Genomic DNA, 21,346 nt, shown 5'->3' with positions numbered 1-21,346 from the left:
TTTCATTAAAAAAACAAATTATAAGAATCCTTAAAAGATTTTCAAAGGTTTGTATTGATGGATTTGAAAGTTGATTGGAACTCTATCATTACCTTCAAAAACTTTCCATGAATTAATATAAGAGAAGGAATATATAAATAAAGTATAAATAGAAGAAGGATAAATTAATAGCCACATCATCAAATAATTAAAAAAAATTAAAATAACAGTATTTACTATTATTTCTAGTCTTTAATATAAGATTTTATTTGATTTTTATTTTGATTTTAATTATAAGACTTTAATCTACTTTGTCTTTTATTTATGTATTTTTTTTTAAGATAGTCTTTTTTATAATGGTAGTTCTAACCAATACATTTGATGAGTAGTGATATTTTAGAAAAGATAACAACTATTTATTATAAATAACTAACATAACTTATTTTCTTAATCTATTCAAATTAATTAACTAGTTTTTATATTTAAGATCTAAGGTAGTACTCTTCTGATTCTAAATATAAGAACCTTATATTAGTATGTATAAAGATTTTATATTTAAGACCGGATGAGTAGTTTAATATGTACTGAGGATGGGATAAAAATGAGAGGACTATCCGAGCAAGGTTCTGACAAAACTAGAGCCCCTGGACTTCCTCACGTTGGAATCAATCATCAATTTCCTCAACCTTTCAGCCTCTTCCCTCTTCTGCCCCAAAACATACAAATCACATATGAGCGTGTACATCCCTCCATCATTTTCTGGTTTTACCATCCTCAAGACCTGCCCAATCACTCTCTCAGCCATCTCAAACTGCCCGTGCTCCTTGCAAGCCGACAAGAAAGATCCCCACACGACGACGTTTGGTTCAAGCTTCATTGCTCTGATCACCTCGTAAGCTTCCTCTAGCTTCCCTGCTTTCCCAAGCAGATCAACCATGCATCCATAATGTTGGATCCTTGGTTCTAGCCCGTGCCTTTCGATCATCTTGAAATACTCACGTCCCTCCCCGACTGACCCAGCGTGAACACAAGCACTGAGCACTCCTGTGAAAGTCAGTTCATTGGGTCTGATTCCCGCTAGCTGCATCTTCTCAAATATGGTTAATGCTTCTTCGTTGTACCCATGCTGGGCGAAGCCGCAGATCAGTGAAGTCCAAGATATGACATTTCTTTCTTGCATCAGTGCAAAAACTTGGGAAGCAAATTTCAAAAACCCACATTTAGCATACATGTTAACTAGAACGGTACCTAATTCCACACTCAAGTCCCATCCATTCTTCACCATGAAACCATGAACAGATTTCCCGGCTAATAATCCAAGAGCGCCCATGTGGGCACAAACTGATAAAACTGAATTGACAGTGATTTCATCCGGTCTAAATCTCCCACCCGCCACCATACTTCGAAAGAGTGATAAACCTGGTTGATAATATCCATTATTCGCGTAAGCAGCAATCATGGCAGACCACGAAGCCACGTCCCAGTGCGGCATTTCATCGAAAACTGACCGTGCTCCTGGGATATCCCCTAACCTTGAATATCCGGTAATCATCGAGTTCCACGATATTATGCTTTTCTCGGGCATTTCGTCGAACAATAGGCAAGCATCCGGAAAGGAAACAGCAATGTAGGCATTCAGGAGAGATGTTGCTACATAGACGTGAGAGCTAAAGCCAAGCTTCACGATATGGGCATGAAGGTGACGAGTAATGGCGGCGTTCTGCAGAGAAGTACAAGATTTTAAGGTGAAGAGAATGCAGAAACTATCAAAATGAACCGCGTTGCGGTGCATGTGAGCATATAAATGTAGTGCTTTCCGAGGAGAGGAGGCATTTCTCAAAGCTGCTGCCCACGAACTCATATTTCCAACAAACGACGACACAGAGAGATTGCCAAGGGAGGGGGATTAGGGAATTTTCTGCGAAGGTGGGCTGGTGTACTGTGATGGAGGCTGAAACATGGGTTAAGAGAGGGTGGGATCTTGCGTGGGAAGTGCAGGTCGAGTCTGATTCGGAACTGAGGAGGAGGACCCAGGACTTGTTGTGAACATTTTACGGCTGAAGTCTTTGAGCTGTTATGATGTACCGGTAGAGAGAAGCAGAGAATTGAGAATGCAAGTTGGCCTAATATTTTCGGAAGATTACACTATTTTCTTGGTAAAGTAAAAGTTTTTAACTAATTTTAATTACATGCCGTTATCCGCATAATCCAATTGAAACATTTCCATAAAATCATCCTACCAAAAAATTTTAATCCTTTTTATCCGACAGTAAGCGCTGAACGATTAGAATCGAGGGATCATCAATGTGAAATTAGTTTTATTATTATTTTACAAGTTATGAAATGTGTATATTAATAATAATAGGGAGAATTACATTCAAGTCCCACATAAGAGAAATAATCACTACAAAGTCCCAAGTAACAACCTGAGCAGCCTGTAATAACAAGTCCTACAGTGAGAATGACAACCTCTGAGACTTGTTTTTTAATTACTTGGGACCTCATTATAATTCTCCCTTAATAATACTCGGCGTCCGGGATACGAACGAATCTTCGAGAAGCATTAGAATTTAGATATCGAAGCAACATGGGAAGAGGAAGCACCTGACGGCGGCAAGGAAAGCATATCAATGGCTTTCAGGGTAAAAGCCACCACCTCCGCTTTATGTGGTGCTCTAATCTTCGCCAATAACCGCAGCAATATCTCCTCTGCCTGCTCTTTCTTCTTTAGGCGCCTCCCATGCAGATTTTCTACATTGCCTCTACCTTCCTCTGAATATACTTTCCTTAAAATCGCGAACTTCAATAACCCTAGTCCTAGGTTATTTTGTAGCTCTGAAGCAAATCCCGCCAAGAAGAAGGTCGACACCAAGGTCAATTTTTCTCTATCCGATTCTGAGGGTGAAAATGAGGACGACTCTAAAGATGCCCAGAAAGAAGCTAACAAGAACAAGAAGCTACCACCGCCTTATGACCCCTTCAATAAAAAGCCGGCGATTGAAGAGCCCAAGGATCCAAAAGATTTGCAAGAGATCTTTCACAACATGAGAAGCGGCGACGGGTTGCTAAATCACGCAGTCAAGATGTTCGACGCATTGTCCAAAGACGGTCTCACTCACGAGGCTTTGGAGCTGTTCGGTCAGATAAAAGACAAAGGTCAAATGCCCGACGTGGTGGCTCACACGGCTATCATCGAGGCCTATGCCAATGCTGGTCAGCCCAAGGAGGCCCTCAAAGTTTATATGCGCATGCTTGCTTCTGGGGTGTCTCCCAATGCTTATACCTACACTGTTCTTATTAAGGGACTTGCTTCTGATTCCAAGTTTTTGGGAGATGCCAAGAAATATATGTTGGAAATGATGGAAAAGGGCATGAAACCCAATGCTGTGACTTACACGGCCGTGTTTGAGGCATTGGCTAGAGATGACAAAGCGGAAGAGGCCACACACTTTTTGGAGCAAATGAAGACTAGAGGATTTGTCGCTGACGAGAAGGCTGTGAGGGAAGTTCTGAGTAGCAAGAGGGGTCCCATTTTCAGAACCGTCTTGAGTATTCTTTTTGGCAGGTAAATGGCTAGCAGCTAGCTATGGTGACGGTGCGTAATATTTGGAATGAGATGAGAATTGTGTCGTCTGCGGTCTTGTTTTCTGGATCCTTTGTCTTGTACGCATGGTTTTGTTGATTTACAGCGGGGAACCTTGTTTAAGTTACTTTCATTCATCCGATCCCAGGTCGGAAAGCGTTTAAATGCGACAAAATTTTGACCAACTTGGCCGCATGGTTCTTATTCTTAACATCTGCTACGCCTACTTCTCATGGAACGATGGAAAGCACTCAATACGAATCCCGCCTTTTGAATGAAAGAAAAAATTGTATCATTATACTTAATAATGTGTATTTATGTTTCATACTCTTATCTATTCCATTTTCGAGCTGCTCATCCAAAATGCAAGTTTGATTCGCCAAAAATGAGACTGCTAGTCCGAACCTAGACATGGAAACATGTGAGATGCCTTTGTATATCATCATCCATTCATTCAAGTTCCTGGCTCTCAAGAAAAAATGGGTCCAATTAAGAAAAGTGTGACTCGTACTTCAAAAAAACAGAAAGAAAGAAAGAAAATGGATTCCATTGTAGATGAAGGGTTTATTGGTAAATAACTTATAAATATCCCTAAAACAATTGTAAACCATTACCCTTGGGTACACAGATTGCGAACCAATGCAGATTTTGATGACCCCAAATGGATTCGAACTCATTCAAAGTGCTAGTCTTATCCAAAACCTTTCAGCCAATCATACCAGCTTGTATTGGCTCATACATTCCAATTGTTTTCTGAACCGAGTTTGAAATAGATTACATATTAGTAACAAATTAACTGGGGAGGAAACACGGGGGCGTACATAATTGCTGTTCTTGCTAAATATCACAAAATCAATACAAATGATAACTTTTACATCCCGGGTGAGAGGGAACGAACTCCAAGGCCAAAAATGGAGACCCGTATGGTGACAATGACGGCATATTAACGTTATTTCTGTCGTCCTTTCAGTGAAGCATTTTTTAATTTCCTGAGCCCATTAGGTTGCCGCCACCTGCGGCAGCTCAAGTCTGAGAAACATGGTGGCCCATAGATGATGAAACCATAAATTTTAGAAGCCGAATTTGTTGGGACATTCAGATGCGCGGTGTCCAGACTGGCCACAGTTAAAACAAGCCCCTCCAAAGGCCCTGCAATGCAATCAATAACATATCAGCCAAATATAGGTCTTACTGGGTCTTAAGAAGAAAATTACCAAACAACAACAGAATTCTAAGCAGAGAAACAAGTATGTTATCCATCTTCTCAACCATAATTCCTAAACCCAACCCCCAGTCTTTCTTCCAGACACTTTTCCTTGTATAGTTTGAGGACAACACATTTATCAGGCAAAGGGAATGCCTTCCACGAGAGGTACAAAATAAAACATCCCTTCAGAAGGGGCAAACTAAAATGTCAGGAGAAGTCATACCTGTCTGACGATGAAGACCTGCTTGATCTTCTACCTCCAATTAGCCAATCCCCATCGTCGCTTCTTGCCTTTTGAGACCAGCTATTGCCAGCTCTAGAACTTCGACCACCCTTCCGATTTGAACCACCAAATTCATCAAAGCCTCCGCTGTTTCTTGCTTTTTGAGACCAGCTAGTGCTGGCTCTAAAACTTCGACCACCTCTTTTATATGAATCACCAAATTCATCATCAGAATCACGGCCCCCGTCCCATCTCCGTGAGGTTTTAAAACCTCTCCGATCCCTTGAACCTCTACGATCTCTGTCAGAAAACTTCCCGTAGAAATCACTTGGAGGCCCATCATCTTGCAAAGGAGGCAACTGCCGGCACAGAGTAATGCATTATTCAGTAAGGCAATATGCTGATACCAAATATATTTATTTATTTTGGGGAGGAGGCAAGTAAAATACGGTGCTTTGATAGAGGGAAAACCAAAAGATAAATTCAACTTTGTATAATGAACATAGTTATTGAATATTACAATTTACCTTAGTGATCTTGGAAATAGTGTTGCCAGGTGGTATTTCCTTGTTCAGTAACTCTTTAGCAATCTCCTCTGGAAGATCAAAAACGGCCCCCTGAACCTGATGGTCAAGACATCAAACAAGTTGAGCAGTTTCCCTGCACCTGAATAGACAGAAACAAATTCCCAAGGACACAAGCAGCAAGAAGAACTACAGATACAAACCCTTTCGTCTGCAATTATATGTATTTTTCCAACTTCATCAGCGGCTGGAGAATAAACATCGGAAAGAAACCCAGTGACCGATCTTGCAGACAGAAACCTTCTAGAATCTCCTTGATCTCGAGTCAGCTGTAATGTAACCCACCCCTGCAATATCGAAGATAATTTTAGTGAGCTAAATAAGTAATATAAGTAAGTCAATAAACAGAGATATATATATATAAGATAAACTGAAAATTTAGCATGCAGCACATTGGACTTTTTCAGACGTGTTTGGGAAGAAACCAAACTGTGGTTGTAAAAGCAATTTTACAGTATATAAAGTAAGTATAGGAGAGAAGTTTTATCTTAATTTATGTGAAAACACTTTTAAAAAGTGCTTTTTGCTGATTCCAAACAACCCCCAAAACCAAAGTACTAGCATCCTGATAAAAGTCAAATGCATCTTAAAAAAGATTCATGACAGACAGCATCACCATAGATTAGTAGATGCCCCAAGATTAGCGTTCTGTGCATTCAAGAAGACAGTGTTTACTGTACTAGTTTTGGAAGATTTCACATAAAGCGTGAAGAATATTAGACAGAAAGAATAAGAAGAAACAGGGCATTGTTGAACTTGACAAGTCGGCTAATGAAAGCACAAATTGTAAATTGTTAACTTCAGTGTAAACACGAGTTTCTCCACTACCTGCTCATGGTTGATAAGAGACCGGGATGAGGGAGGTTTTGAAAATCCACTTAGATGTGCTAGTGCAGCAGCAAGGGCACTTGTTCCTTGTTCCTCAATCAATTTTTGTGCAGTTGGGGTGAAAAACTCAACGGATTCAGGATGAACTCTATTAAGTGTGGCAACCACTTGGTCAGCTGATGATTCCAAGACATCATCTATAGCTGGTGGAGTAATGAATTCGAATTTACAGCCTACATCACGCTCAAGAGATCTAACCGTTCTCCTCTGGCTACCGGTGTACATCAAAATCGAAGTACCCTCCTTTCCAGCACGCCCAGTACGACCAGAGCGATGCACAAATGTCTCAGGGTCATTGGGAAGTTCATAGTGAATAACCTAAAGAAGAAGGCCACAACAGCTTAGCACTAGCCCAAGGAAAATATATAAGGGCCTTCTTAATTCAAATATAAATCTAAAACTTATCTGATTGAAAGCAGGTTAACATTAGTCAGAAAGAAGAAAAGAGAATTTTAGGCTTAACTTATATGTTTAGACATAAACGCTCCATCAAATACAAAATTCTTCAGTCAAATGAACTAATCACAGTAAAATTACAAACATGATTAAAATATAGAAATGCGAGTAATATAACATAAAGGTCAGGCGTAGTGAAAATCCCCTCAATAGTAAAACATAGACAAGCCAGGAACAGACCAAAACACATTATATGCAAAGAAACAAAACCATAGACAGACTCAAGTGGTTGCGTTTATGGCCTCAGAGTTCAGACCAAGCCAGCACAAAATCTTAGATGTGAATCAAAGCATCCTGTTGAACTTACCAAATCAACGTTTGGAATATCAAGTCCACGTGCAGCTACATCAGTGGCAACAAGAACTGTGAATTTCCCTTGCCGAAAACCATTTAATGTTCTCTCTCTCTGATGCTGAGATATATCGCCATGCAGTGCCTCAGAAGGTATGCTATTTGTTAACGCCAATGATACTTCATCAGCATCTCTTTTTGTTTGGGTAAAAACAATAGTCTTTCCACCCTTTGCATAAACCTAATTGACATGATCAAACGACAACATAAACAAACATTAGCATTTTAATTAAAATAGAAAATAATTAATCTAGTTAATCTAGTATATTTGAATTTACAACAAATGAGGTCATTAAAATAAAAACATTATTAAGGAGTTCAAGTTTGGCGAGAAATTTTAAAAGGAATATATGTAAAAAGTTAGATATCTAGACGTTTAATTGAGGATGCCTTTGATATGTTTAAGAGAGAATATAGCCGAACAACAAAGATTTAAATAAGGGAGGTAAAAAACAGCAAATCACAGATCTTACAGTTATGAGATCAGAAAGCATTGTCCGCTTAGAAGTGGCAGTGGCTGATATTGCATGAAGTTTGATCCCTTCCGCAAGTTTTTCCTCCTCTTCACCAACCTGTTGAGTAAAGTAAAAAAAAAAAAACTGTGTCACAATCATTACTCTTCTTTCCAGATAAAGAGCATCAAAATCATACTTTAACTTTCATTCTGCAAAAATCAGACATTAATATGCAAATAACTGCCTTAAACCACATAGGGTCAGGATTACTGAGATATGGAGAAGTTTTGAAACGGATGAAACAGAGGACATAAATAATCTGCACCATTCTTATAAGTACATTTAAAATTAAGGCAAAAACAAGTACACTTTACCAAATCAATTGTCAATGGATCGTCCAAATATTTTCTGGCAAGTTTCTTCACCCAGGTAGGCATGGTTGCAGAAAAAAGCATGCTCTGCCGTTCAGATGGTAGTTTCTCCAAAATTAATTCTACATCCTCCTCAAACCCAACAGCAAGCATCTGATCAGCCTCATCAAGGACCAAATACTTAACTTCACTCAGTTTAAGACTCTTCCCGTTTATTAGATCAATTATTCTACCAGGTGTTCCAACCACTACATCAACACCACGAGAAAGTGCATTTTGTTGTGTAACATAAGAAACACCCCCATAAACACAAACCGTGCTCAAATAGGGTGCAGATTCTTTTATCTCTTTCTCCACTTGCTTTGCTAACTCCCTGGTAGGTGCAAGGACTAATGCTTTGGGAAGACGACCAGATCGTCTGCAAGAAACCAGAAAGTGCATGATAGGCATGGATTGAGTCTGAAATTATAGGCCTTATAATGCATGAATGATAATGATGAGTACCTCTGGGAGGTTCTTTGTTCATCGTCAGTGAGCCCTTTAATAATTGGAATCCCAAATGCCAATGTCTTTCCAGTTCCAGTCTTCGCTCGGGCAATAAGATCTCGACCTTCGAGGGCCGGCACTAAAACAGCTCTCTGATCACAAATTGTAGATTCCTTGTTACAAATTTATTTGAAGTGGAATAATTCTAATTTATTTATAAACTTATGGGAATGGAGTTTATTTAGAGGAAGATGAGGAGGCTTCTGGGCTACAAGATTTACCAGAAACTATGAATTGTAATGAACATCTTCATGTGAACATAGCAAGCTATCAAAATGTAGGGTTCAACATCTGTATAACACTAGAACTAGAATATCTGGGTGACTCACCGCAACTCCGCTTCTTCGTGTAAAGAAGAATATTAACGATAAAGTTACGCTGGCCCTTGAAAAAAAATCACGCGATAAAAAGAAAGAACGATATAGTATCAATGGAGAAATAAAGAACAACACCTGAATGGGGAAAAGATGACTAATCCCGCGTTGCTGGAGTGACTCCACAAGGCGCGAAGGCAAGTCCAGCTTGGAGATGTCGAGCTCCTCCTCGTTGACAACAGCTGAAGAAGCCTCGGTTTCAGCGTCATAAACGTAGTCATCGTTTTCAATAACATCATCCAAAGGGTCTTTGTCGGAGAAACCCCGACCTAAGCCCTTGAACGCTTCTTCACTCAGAACGGAAGAATTGGGCGTCGCAATTGAAGAAGGAACAAAGCTAGCTCTAGGCTTAGCCCCGCTCTTAAAATTTCCGCCACCATTGTTACCGAGGTGAGCTCTCAGAACGTTGTTAAAGTGGGACTTGTTGTCAGAAAATTGGAACGAAAGGGAGGTGGTAGCACCTGCTGTTGTAGCTCTTTTATATAGTTCCAGAGACGGCGTCTGGTATATAGATGAAACGCCTATTACAGAAGACATTGTCTCTTGAAAACAGAAGCCTCGGTCCCTTGAATACCTAAGAAACAGGAAGTATTCACTCCAATTCTGAGAACAGGAGAAGGAGAGACTGGAGTGTCAGAGTGCGAAGGAAGCTGGAGATGGAGGAGGCGGCAGGTAGCAAACTGCGAGAACGTACTTCACTCCACTTCACAGGGGATAGGGCGCGAGAGCGTGAAGAGAGGATAAGGCCACGCTCTCCAATGTATGGCCTTTTAGTCCTCCCCCTCCCTCAGGTGGTGAGGGATATTTATTAGATATTTGAATCGGTTCGGGTTTTCGGGTCATTGCCCATTAAGGGCTCCATCCGGATCAACGTTCATCTCCAGCCAGAATATATGAATATTAAATTCAATCTAATATATAATGTTCATAAAATTTAACAGGTACTTGTGTAGAATTCAATGTATGATATAAAATTTATATCTATGGTCTATAGTGGTTTGTATTGCTGATAAATTATAAACAGTGCATTGTTAGAAACAATGTTGCGTGTCCGGTGTTTTGATGATACCCTGACATTAATATGTATATTTATGGAGACACCGATTATTTATGTACTCCTCCATTCCCAGATGTAAAATTCATTTTATAATTTGCTGTGTTATTTATACACTTCTCCGGTGTTAAATATATATTTTGTATAAAACATTATAAAATGAATCCTATATTTAAAGTTGGATGGAGTATTTAGTGTGTTGCTGTAAATACATATTTTGTGTGCTATGTTACGAAATAAACATTATATTCAAGACTGAATGGAGTATTTAGTGTTACTGCATAGTAAACACATGACAAATCTATTATGCACTCTCCCTCTGTTTCTTGGCCCGCCAGCAAAATTCTGCTAAATACTTCTTTGGCTAGGTCACATATTCCCTTTACAAGTTCGAATGAATATTTCAGAGCGTAAAAAATGAGTTCGAATGAATATAAAAAAGTGGGAAGACTGGCCAAAAAAAAAAGGAATGTTGAATAGTAGAGAAAATGATAAATGTCTCAAATGCCTCTAATAAGCAGGGGGAAGAAATGGCAGCGTTATTTACATCACTGTATTAAAAATGAACGGGACCGGCTGAATTGGAAACCGACAAACTGGTTATGTACCTGGTCCGGTTGACTGTATGAATCGAAAAATTTTTTACCACAATGATCCAGGTAGGGCTGTTCACGGGACAGACCCGTCCCGGTTCCGTCTCGATAAACAGTAACGGGACAGAAAATCTGTCCCGTGTCCCGACCCGTCCTGGTCCCGGTCGGGACAAGATCGGACCGGGATGTCCCGGAGTTTTTTTTTAATTTTTTAATAAAATCTGATTTTTTTAATTATATTTTTTTGGGCTTAAACCTTATAAAACATCTTTTTATTTTTTTATTTGTTTGGGCGCTCTTAAACAAAAGCCCAAAATATTACATATAATAGTCATTAAAAACTCTAAACAAAAGCTTTTAACACAATAAAAACTTGCTAAAAATTCTAATCATCAATAATCTCAAATCATTAACAAATATAAAAACTCTAAATAAATATATCCATAGTTCCATACAATAGTCTCAAATCTTAAAAAAATATTAAAAAATGATATTATATAAATAGGATTAAAAAAAAAAAGGAACCAGGACGGGACGACCCCGTCCTGTGTCCCGTCTTGAAAAATTTCGGGACGGGTCCGTCCCGTCCCAATAAGACCGAGACCGGAACGGGCTGGCCTTGAATGTAATATCCTAAAAAAAAAAAAAAAGAAGTAATTGAATAATATAAAATAAAATAAAATAATATAATATAATAATATTTTTATTTAAAAAAAAAAATAACAAAAGTCCAACTTTCCACCGATTTTCAGTGGAAAGTTGGAGAGAGCGTGGAATTTGGGGGAGGGGGCGTGGAAACGTGGGGTGTGGGTTTGACAAAAACCCCTCCCCCAATAATTGTGTGGGGGTGTTAAATACCCCCCCACAACCCATTTTCCCCCCACGGCAAACAAGAAGAAAGAGAGAAAGAGAAGAAGAAAAGAGAGAAAGAGAGGGCCGAAGTGTGTGTGAGAGATAGAAGCATACCGGTGAAGCAGAGGGCAAGCTTTGCAGATATTTTAGGTACATGAAACTATCTCTTTTCATCAGACTTTCTTCATAAATATTTCATATATATTTTATGCTTCATAATAGTAGTATTACCCTAGTGATTAGGGAAAATTTTGAGACTTATATATGATATAAGTATTGAGTTTGACAAAAGATGACTATAGAAATTTAGAAATAAATAAGTTGTTAATTTTAATCGGTTTAGATTTCTCTATTTGCTAGTTTTAGTATTTAAAATTAATTTATTTAGTGGAAAATCTGTTATGTATGAGATATACCATATTTTTTACCGATTAAATTTAAGTTAAATAATTTATTTGGATTGTTTGATATATTATTGAGGTTTTAATCGGTTTAGTTTTATTTATTGGGTGACTGGAGATTTTAAAATAATTATTGTAGCTAAAAAGTTTATTATTTATGGAAAAATATATATGGTAGTTATACCATTAAAGTTTTGATTAGATTATTTATTTATAAATATTTGAAATATTATTGAATTTTTGATAGTTTGATTTTGAGGTTTAAACTTAAATGAGGATTTTTAGAGTGTATAATATAATAATTTTTATATTTAGAAATTGTTGAAAATCCTTTTTATTAAGGTAAATAATTTGGAGGTGGTAAATAAATAATTTGGGGTTGTTAGAAATTTTAAATTGTTGCTAAAATACTTAATAATTTTTGGGTTATGAGAGTTGCGGGAATTTAGAGTAAAAATTTAAATAATATAGAGAAGTTTAATTAATTAATTAATTAGTTTATATTAATATGTGGTTATATTAATTGTGTAGATTAATTATTGGTTGAGCAAAGGATTGACCTTGTGGTAATCCTTAGTATTGCTTTGGCGAGAGGTAACCACTTTCCACTTGTTATATGTGCTAATATGTTGTTTGTGAGTATTTTGCTATTTTTAGAATAATATATGATATTTGGAACTTGAATAGATATGTTATATCTTTTGAGTTATGAAAATTGTCTTGTGGGATTTTTGGAATGCTTATTGAGAAGTTTGGAAGAGATATATGATTTATATCTTATTGATTATACTGAGAAAAGATTGAGACATTTTTATTATATTGTGAATGATTGGTTGTTATTTGGATTTTGGGATTGAGTTCTGTCCTACCACGTGGTAAGGCCGCCATTGGTGCACATTGGTTGGCTTCTTCTTTCGTCCCCCAGCGTGAGGGATAGGCCTTTGTGGCTTCTTATTCGTCCCCCAAAGTGAGGGATAGGCCCATATGGTTGATTGATCCCCCAGAGTGAGGGATAGACTTATGTGGCTTGTGTGTTGGCCCCCATAGTGAGGGTTTGGATAGAGCCGAGAAAACGGGCCGAGCCCATCGGGCCGGCCCGTTTAGGCCCTGAAATTACGAGGGCCGGGCTTGATATTTTTCTCTTAAAATGAGAAACAAGCCCTGGAGGGCTGGCCCTGGAGGGCCGAGGGCTTAAAAGGGCCGGCCCTGGAGGGCCGCGGGCCAGCCCTTTTAAGCCCTTTTATAATTTTTTTTATTTTTTAAATTTTTTATATAATATTAATGTTATTAATTTTTTACATTGTTAATAATATTTCAAATATTTAGTTATTATTATCATTTTAAAATTAAATTTAGTTTTAGACAATAATTTATCCAATTAAATTTTTAAAAAATTAGTTAATTTAGACTTTAATAATGATTTGATTTATATTATATGCGTTGATATTTTTAAACTATATATATATTTGATAATAGAATATTTTTATACTTATATAACTTGTGATTCTATAATTTGAATTAGAAATTCATGAGTTTCAACAACAATGTTTCTCACATTAAAGTAAAATAATAGTTAGATTGCAAAATTCAAAAATAAAATTCTTATAAAGAAGAAAAACTTGATATTTTTGTTGCGAAAGAAAAGCATACTTATGAAGAAAAGTAATTAATTATAGTGATGATGAAGTTTCAAAAGATTAATGATAGTGTTTATTTATTGCACAATTGCATTATAGATAAAACTTTTAGATATTGTTATCTTGTTAATGAATGTTTTAGATGTTCTTAGATGTTAATGAATATTTATATATGATGATATTTTATATTTGTGACTTAATTTTATTCATATTTATGTCTTTTATTAATAATTTCATTGGTTTATTTTTATATTTTTATAAAAAAATTTGATAAATATAAAAAAATAGTATTTTTCCTTAAACGGGCCAAAAGCCCGCGGGCCGGCCCTGGCCCTGTAGCTTAAGGGCCGGGCTTAGTAAATTGGGGTATTTTTAAAATTTCAGCCCTGGAGGGCCGGCCCTTTTAAGCCCGCCAGCCCTGAAGGGCCGGCCCTGGAGGGCCGGGCCGGCCCTGATTCCCGGCTCTAGGTTTGGATGATTGAAATTATATTTCTATGGATATATCTATAGTTCTCGAGAATTAATAACTGTCCCACTTGACACCTCACGAGCACGTGTTAGTATGTATGATGAGTTGGAAAGTTGGTTACTGAGGCGTTTGTCTCACCCCGTGGTTTAACATTTTCAGGCGATAGTTCAGGTGGTGGCCCATCAGGGAAGGCTCCGGAGGCATAGTGTGCTGATTAGCTTGTACAGCCTCCCTGCTTTTGTTTTATGTGCTGACTTGTTATATATTGCCACATAGGGCTCATCTACTATCATGATGTAAAATAATACTTTTAATTACTACTATCTGGTATGATAGGGCCGTGAGGAGGTCCGAGACATTTTAGACTTTGCGTATTACACTGATTTGATAGTGTTGATTTTTCACTAATGGGCTCTATGACTTATATTAAAATGTTTTATCAGTTCGTGTGTTTAAAAGTTTAAGTTTGGTTTGGGCTAACGGTTGAATGATATTTCTGGACTTTGAAAGTCCAAGGCCCAAGTGAACGATTGATGTGGCTCGTAATATAAGTTTATTTCTTTTAACCATGATAGCGATTTTAAAATTTTAAGGTTTCTTCTTTTCTATCATGGTTAATCATTCAAATAAATTGTTGGATTTAATCTAAAATGGTTTTGAAAGAGCGGTTGTCACATTGAACACCCCTAGATCCAAGGTGCTTCCAATTAACTCAACCAGTTTGGTGAGTTAACCTGGCTTCCTCTTTCATCTTCTTGTTTTTTTTGTTTAAGGTTATTTTGATGACAAACTCTTTTTATCTTTGTCTAGGTGGTTGATAATTATTATTTAGTGATTGAAGAACTGTATGGAAAAATATTTTGTTATCATGTATCTATTTTAATATTTTGCTAATATGAATACTTAGTAATTTTAGCAGCATGATATTGTGATTTAAATTTGTTAAAAGAATTACCAAAAAAGTTGGAAAAAATTGTAAATATATGATTATTGCTAGTGATTCAAGATACTAAATTGATATTTAGGTTTTAAATGGTATGACGAAAATTTCATTTTTTTATTTCTCATCAATTTGATCCCTGAGTCAACTCTGGTTTAACCTGCTAACATTTATCCTACTGCCTCGATCAATTTAATTACTAGTTTGATTTTTAGTACCTTGATTTAGATTTCTTAACACTACAAGGACAGAGATAAAAGCATAATAAATTTTGTTTATAAATGGTTAAAAAAATTTTAAAAAAAGGTTTTTAATAACTAATATCCATAGATTAAGGGGGTTGACTCGTGTAAAATTGTGAATTTACTGTCATTGACGTAGAGTCAGACATAGATTTGACAAGGAGAATCCAGCTAAAAGAGTGTGGCTTTATTTTATGGACCAAATGTTTGTTTCCATGTTTTTTCCATATGATCTACGGGAGTGGCTCAAATGAGCATGCAAGCATAATCCTATTACAAGAAGATTCTCACGCTGGCCACGATTTAAATTTTTTGGCAGTATATACTGGCTCATCTGGAAGAACAGATGCAGGAAAGCTATTGAAGGAATGCATGAATATGCAAGTGAAGTAGTCAACAAAGCCATCCGTTACTTTATGGAGGACGCAGCAAGTGGCAGGTATAAACACAAAATATATCAAGTACCTGAAAGAGAAGAATGCAAGTGGAAGAGACCAACAAAGGGATGCATCCACATGGATGTTGATGGCTCGGTCAATAGAAGAAGGAACGCAGCATGTGGAGGCCTCATCAAAAATGCCCAGGGCAAATGGGTGAGTGGCTTCCAACAAAATTTAGGCTATCTTTCGTCTACAATAGCGGAACTGCAAGCCATTCGCATAGGACTTCAAGGAGTTAAACAACTGAGATTCAAGAAAGTTCAGCTTTTCACATATCCCATTGAAGCTATACAACTTTTGATGAATGATAGTGGGATCTCCCACCCGGTTCGTGATGAGATTGATGAAACGCGATTGCTGATTTTCCCTGATTGGGATCTTGACATATCATAGAGAAGCTCTCCAATTTGCTGATCCCATTGTCAAGAGGGCCCACCAGTCTACTAAGGGTTCGTTTGGCTTCACGTTTGGGCTTCCAAACGTGCATCTCTACTGGGCTTTTTTCAGACCGCATGTTTCATCCTGTTTGGATCCACGTCTGCACAATCTGGCTTCTTTAGCTCAAATGGACTTCTGGTATAAGCTCAAATGCGGGGCTTTTTTTGGAGCAGCGATGGGCGTTGAGAAACCGTTACATATATTTATTAGGATGTTAAAATTTTTACCAACCTGACCTGCATGTTTTTTTTTTCTCTCAGCTCACTTTTAATACTTCATTAATAATTTAATTTTTAATACTTCATTTAAAATGGTCACATTATATATATAATTTCTTTCTAATAATAAATTAAATTTCTTTATTTTTAATAATTTTATCTTCCTTACTTCTTAAAAAATAGTCAAATTATATATATCTAATATTAGATATATACTATTTAATAAAATTCATGTCATTTTAAGTCATGTTACATGCAGACTTACTTTTACATTTATCATCCAAACAATTTTTAACTTCTCAAACTGGCTTTTTTGAAAACCCAATTGAAACATAAATCACATTACCCTATCTGACTTTTACTCAATCTGATTTCTGTAGAAACCAAATTAAAAAAAAAGTTACTTCTGCTACTGTTATCCTAGACACACTCTAACTTGATTGCCATGCTTCAAGACCCCCCTCCTTACCGTCTTGAACGCCTAGTCACAGACCTTCTATGGTTCTCGGATTTTAGCTTTTCCGCTTTTGTGTTTGGGTTTGTCCTTTTGATGTAATTTCCAAGTTTTTCTTGCCTTTTGATTTTTTTTTTTTTTAAAACTAGAATTGTAGGTGCTGGATCATCGTGCCGTTTGGGGCTGGGGCTTCGGCGCTATTAGCCTCATTTTGCCCCGCTAGAAAATCTCGGTACTAACAATCTTTGGCTTCCAATGGACAACTTGAAAATTCTTTTAGCCAGCAAGAATTGCGAACTGGAAAATCCAGTTAAATATTTTAAAATCACCTTATTGGATGATAAAAATATAAGTTTTTTTTAGATTAATATAATCTTTGATTCATTAGGTTTGTTTTCATTTTAGTTGGAATCCCTTGAGTTTTAAGTTATAAGTTTTAGTCTTTCAAAAAATCAAAATAGTTCAATTTTTAATTAAAAAAACTTGACAAATCAAAATTTGTGGAAAGCAAACTTTAAAGACTAAATATTATATTAATTTTTTTAATTATACAACGGCTATGATTCTCATATTTAGTAAACGAGTATAAAATTCCCAAGGAACACTACCGTTGCATGTCTATGCAAAATGACGTAGCACTGCATTATTTATAGTAATAAGTAATTATATTTAAAAAAATCCAAAAAAAATGAAATTGAAAGTACAACAGTTAAACACCAAGATAATTACTTAATCATATAAAAGTTAGTTGACTAATTTGAATAAATTAAAAAGACTAGTTAAGTTAATTATTTGTGATAAATAAATATTGTCTTTCTTAAAATATACTTGTTAATTAAGTAGATTAGCTAGAACTACCAAGATCACAAGAACTACTTTAAAAAATAAATAAATATAAAAAATAAAATAAATTTGAGTTTTATATTTAAAATTAAATTAAAAATTAAACTAATTCTTATATTAAGAATAGGAGAGATGGTGATTACTAAAAAACACCAAGATAATTAATAAATCTATCTTCATTTTATTAAAGCGTTTTTTAATATTTTGTCCTGTCAGTTTTCCAGCTGTTTATCCATTCTTTCGCAGCAAGGCAACTGCCGCCACTATTGGTGACGGCGGTGCGTTCTTCCTCTCCTTGCTGGAGTTGTGCGCTTTGTTACTATCGAATATTTACAGACGCTCCGCAGATTTGCTCCATTTCGTCTTTCTCGATTCTCTAATTTCGAGTAATTAATCACTGATCGGATCTCGTGCTAGGGTTTGCATATTTGCTGAGGTGTATAATTTCGGTTTGGCTGATAATTCGCTTGCGTGCGAACTGCGAGGGCATTAACATCCTTAGCAAGTAATTATTGTACATCCTGCTGTTAAACGTATTCGCAGGGAAGCTTTGGTGGAATAGTTTGCCCAGAATGGGGGAACTGATTCCGATTTACTTCACTATCTTCGCTTTATTGTGCACAAGTGGTGCTATTATTTTGGCTACTCTGCACATTTACAGGCACCTCGTGAATTATACTGAGCCTACTTATCAACGGTTTATTGTTCGTATTATATTTATGGTTCCGGTGAGTGGTTTTATGATGTTGTCTTCCTTGCTTTATATATATATATATATGTATGTATGTATGTATATGTATATTTATATTTCTTTTTGATTGTGGGCATGATCAGTATTTATGATTTCTAATATGTATTGCGCGAGAAATTCCTTTTTCTGTTGTTAGAAGTTTACTGCATAACTCGGGTGCATCCCTGTTTGTCATCGTCGACGAATAAATGGTTTTCATGGGTACTGGTTTATCATTTTGGGGACTGCATCTATGGTACATGAAATGTGTGGTATTTGTTTCCCAAAAAAAAAAAAAAAAAGCACACCTGCTATCTCATGTGATAAGCTTTCAGAGTCGCGGGATATATGAAGAGGGCGTTGTTTTCTAAATGGGGATTAGCGTTACTATGCATTCAGTTTTAATTACTGTGAGTTTTATTTTGTATGACAGGTCTATGCATTGACATCTTTCTTGTCACTCGTTCTACCTGAGAGTTCAATCTATTTTAATTCCATTCGGGAAGTGTAAGTTCATCTCAGTTTCTGTATTTGTTTTGGTTGCTCTTATCTTGTTCACATTGTATCTCGTTTTATGGTTTTCTTTATTACTGTTTCGCATCTTATATAATTGCTTCTGTGTTCTTGCTGAGAGGTTAACTTATAGCTTGTAGTAGTTTTGTACTGCCTAAATTGTATGGGTATATCAAGTTGCTAGCTTGTTATCTTACCATGGCGTCTTGACAGAGCTCAAATGTCGTCAATAAAATTTCATTTCTAGTTTATATTTTGGGTTTTACTATGTTGAATTATCTTTGCGCACTTCAGCATGCCAAACAGTGCTTTTCTTAGAAAAAGTATTGTTCATCCATTAAGCTTGTGACAAAGGGGTCGGAAGCGGGTACTGTTGCTGCAGCTGTGCTTATGTATACAATCACAAGAGTGGAAAGGCACTACCTTTAATTCCAATTCCTGGTTCTCGTCTTAGTTTGTTCTATGAGCTAGATGTTTTCCCCTCATGGGCAGTTTGTCTAGAGAGATGATTTTTGGGGAAGCCAGTTGTTAACTAGGATCAGCTTATTTATTAATTTTTATTTGCTATTGTTTCAGGTATGAAGCTTGGGTCATTTATAATTTCTTTTCACTGTGTCTAGCATGGGTTGGTGGTCCTGGAGCAGTGGTTGTAAGTTTGGGTGGTCGGGTTCTGAAGCCATCATGGTATCTGATGACTTGCTGCTTCCCAGCTATTCCGCTAGATGGGTGAGTCGTTTCCTTAAACATGATCCATATCTTTGGATTTAAATATCTTATGATTGAAATAGTTGTGATTCTATTTCCTCAAAGCTGCTTCCTTCTTGATAATTGTAGAGTAATGTTTCTTTGTTTCTTCTGTTGTACCTTTTGTAATGACTGAGTTTGAGTTTTAATATTATTCAGCTTTCATTCAATAAAAAGAAATCTTGATCATATATCTTAGTTCTTGACATCTCTTATTTTTGGGACTTTATTGCAGGCGTTTTATACGGAAATGCAAGCAAGGGTGCCTGCAGTTTGTGATCTTGAAGCCGATTTTAGTTGTTGTCACACTTGTGCTTTATGCAAAGGGAAATATGAAGACGGAAATTTTAGTCCAATGCAATCATACTTGTATCTCACAATCATATATACAATCTCATACACAATGGCCCTCTATGCTCTTGCATTGTTTTATGTGGCATGCAAGGATCTTCTTCAGCCATTCAATCCATCCCGTCCCGAAGTTTATCATTATAAAATCTGTTGTATTCCTGACCTATTGGCAGGTAAGTAAAATAATCCTGTGAAAAGAGGATGACTTGGTTGATCTTGAGATTGGCATTATTAGTTTGTTTGCACTAAGAGTTGTTGAACCTGCCTCCTCCCAAATAAAAAAAGGAAAGAAAGGAAGAAAGAAAGAAAATTAACGTTCTTGCAGCTATATTCTAGGATTTAGTAATTCTTACTTCAAGAAGAGACACTGGATATATTCTGTAATGAGCGAGCACATTTCTTGTTTTTAATTGCAAGAATTGAGGAAGCCTAGGTGCTGTATGATATTTTATTAGTCTATACTCCAAAAGTTGAGTTTGCTGTCTGGGTGAACATAAAACTTATAATGTATGTTTCGTTGTGAAAGTTATCTGTAGTCATACTTGTCTGTCATACGTTTAGATTTTAAATTTGTCATATCTTCTGCGTATCTCTTTCTTACAGGTATATTGTTTTTTATAATTTTAGTCTATAGTCAAGACTTCTGTACTGACTTACCATTTACTGCATCATGCTTGTCTCCCATGTTGCCCAGAATAATATTATTTCTCCGTTTGGACTGTGGATTGTCTCTCATTCTCGATTCATTCAATGGGTTTGAATCAGAGTGGTGTTGTCTTGTCCGCATTTTAGGGCGTTTTAGTTTTAGTTTTCGTTGCTGCCTAATTGAGATTTGTCAATGTTGCTTGGTACCTATTCTCTATTTACTCGATTGATTTGAACCATGGTGATTATCTTGTTCACGTTTTAGGGTGTTTTAGTTTTCCTTGCTGCAAAGTTTAGAGTTATTTGAGGATGCGGAAGAAGCTGCTCTACTTCAAAATTTTATCATTTGTGTTGAGATGCTCGTGGCTGCTGTGGGTCATTTTTACGCATTTCCATACAAGGAGTATGCGGTGCTAACATAGGTGTAACCCTTGGTTTGACAGCTAGCCTGGGGCATGCCTTAAAGTTGAATGATTTTTACCATGACACAGTCCACCAGGTGAGTCCCATCTTTTATGTATCTTGTCTATGCTTTTTTTCCACTGGTAGCACCTGGCTGGCTATGCATCTGGCTCAGTGCCTGGTTTAGCACCACTAATGCTGCGATTCTCCTTTTTTGTCTTTTATTGGGGAATATGCTGATTCTACTAAAACTTCTGGCAGTTTGCACCGACATATCATGAATATGTTCTCTATAGTAACAGTGAAAAACGAAGAGGGAACAAGGAAGTATCGTTCACGGACTTTTGTTCCAACGGGCCCAGA

The 21,346-nt window shown here is 36.7% G+C and overlaps 4 protein-coding genes and 1 pseudogene across 4 annotated transcripts; 3 read left to right on the top strand and 2 right to left on the bottom strand.

Annotated features, from left to right (window-relative positions):
• Positions 1 to 547: 547 nt before the first annotated feature.
• Positions 548 to 2,160, bottom strand: LOC114747871 (pentatricopeptide repeat-containing protein At1g33350-like). The gene has a single exon (XM_028936210.1). It carries the CDS (start codon positions 1,838 to 1,840, stop codon positions 590 to 592), a length of 1,251 nt encoding a protein of 416 aa, XP_028792043.1. The 5' UTR covers positions 1,841 to 2,160; the 3' UTR covers positions 548 to 589.
• A 383-nt stretch (positions 2,161 to 2,543) lies between these two features.
• LOC114747872 (pentatricopeptide repeat-containing protein At4g38150) lies at positions 2,544 to 4,593 on the top strand. The gene is made up of 2 exons (XM_028936211.1): positions 2,544 to 3,544; positions 3,711 to 4,593. The coding sequence occupies exons 1-2, from the start codon at positions 2,610 to 2,612 to the stop codon at positions 3,724 to 3,726; spliced, it is 951 nt and encodes a 316-aa protein (XP_028792044.1). The 5' UTR covers positions 2,544 to 2,609; the 3' UTR covers positions 3,727 to 4,593.
• LOC114747870 (DEAD-box ATP-dependent RNA helicase 3, chloroplastic) lies at positions 4,225 to 9,779 on the bottom strand. Its single transcript, XM_028936209.1, has 10 exons — positions 9,096 to 9,779; positions 8,602 to 8,735; positions 8,101 to 8,515; positions 7,745 to 7,843; positions 7,228 to 7,452; positions 6,405 to 6,782; positions 5,720 to 5,863; positions 5,520 to 5,615; positions 4,993 to 5,351; positions 4,225 to 4,711 (listed from the first exon to the last, which is right to left on the bottom strand). Exons 1-10 carry the CDS (start codon positions 9,552 to 9,554, stop codon positions 4,633 to 4,635), a joined length of 2,388 nt encoding a protein of 795 aa, XP_028792042.1. The 5' UTR covers positions 9,555 to 9,779; the 3' UTR covers positions 4,225 to 4,632.
• A 5,794-nt stretch (positions 9,780 to 15,573) lies between these two features.
• Positions 15,574 to 16,038, top strand: LOC114747876 (uncharacterized). Its single transcript, XM_028936217.1, has one exon. The coding sequence runs from the start codon at positions 15,574 to 15,576 to the stop codon at positions 16,036 to 16,038; it is 465 nt and encodes a 154-aa protein (XP_028792050.1).
• Positions 16,039 to 17,841: 1,803 nt separating this feature from the next.
• On the top strand, positions 17,842 to 21,339 carry LOC114747875 (transmembrane protein 184A-like; annotated as a pseudogene).
• Positions 21,340 to 21,346: the final 7 nt, after the last annotated feature.

The sequence above is a fragment of the Neltuma alba genome, unplaced genomic scaffold (assembly GCF_004799145.2).
Source record: "Neltuma alba isolate B1F8T4 unplaced genomic scaffold, ASM479914v2 tig00005504_pilon, whole genome shotgun sequence".
Taxonomy (NCBI): domain Eukaryota; kingdom Viridiplantae; phylum Streptophyta; class Magnoliopsida; order Fabales; family Fabaceae; genus Neltuma; species Neltuma alba.
This window is presented reverse-complemented; position numbering and strand designations above follow the sequence as displayed.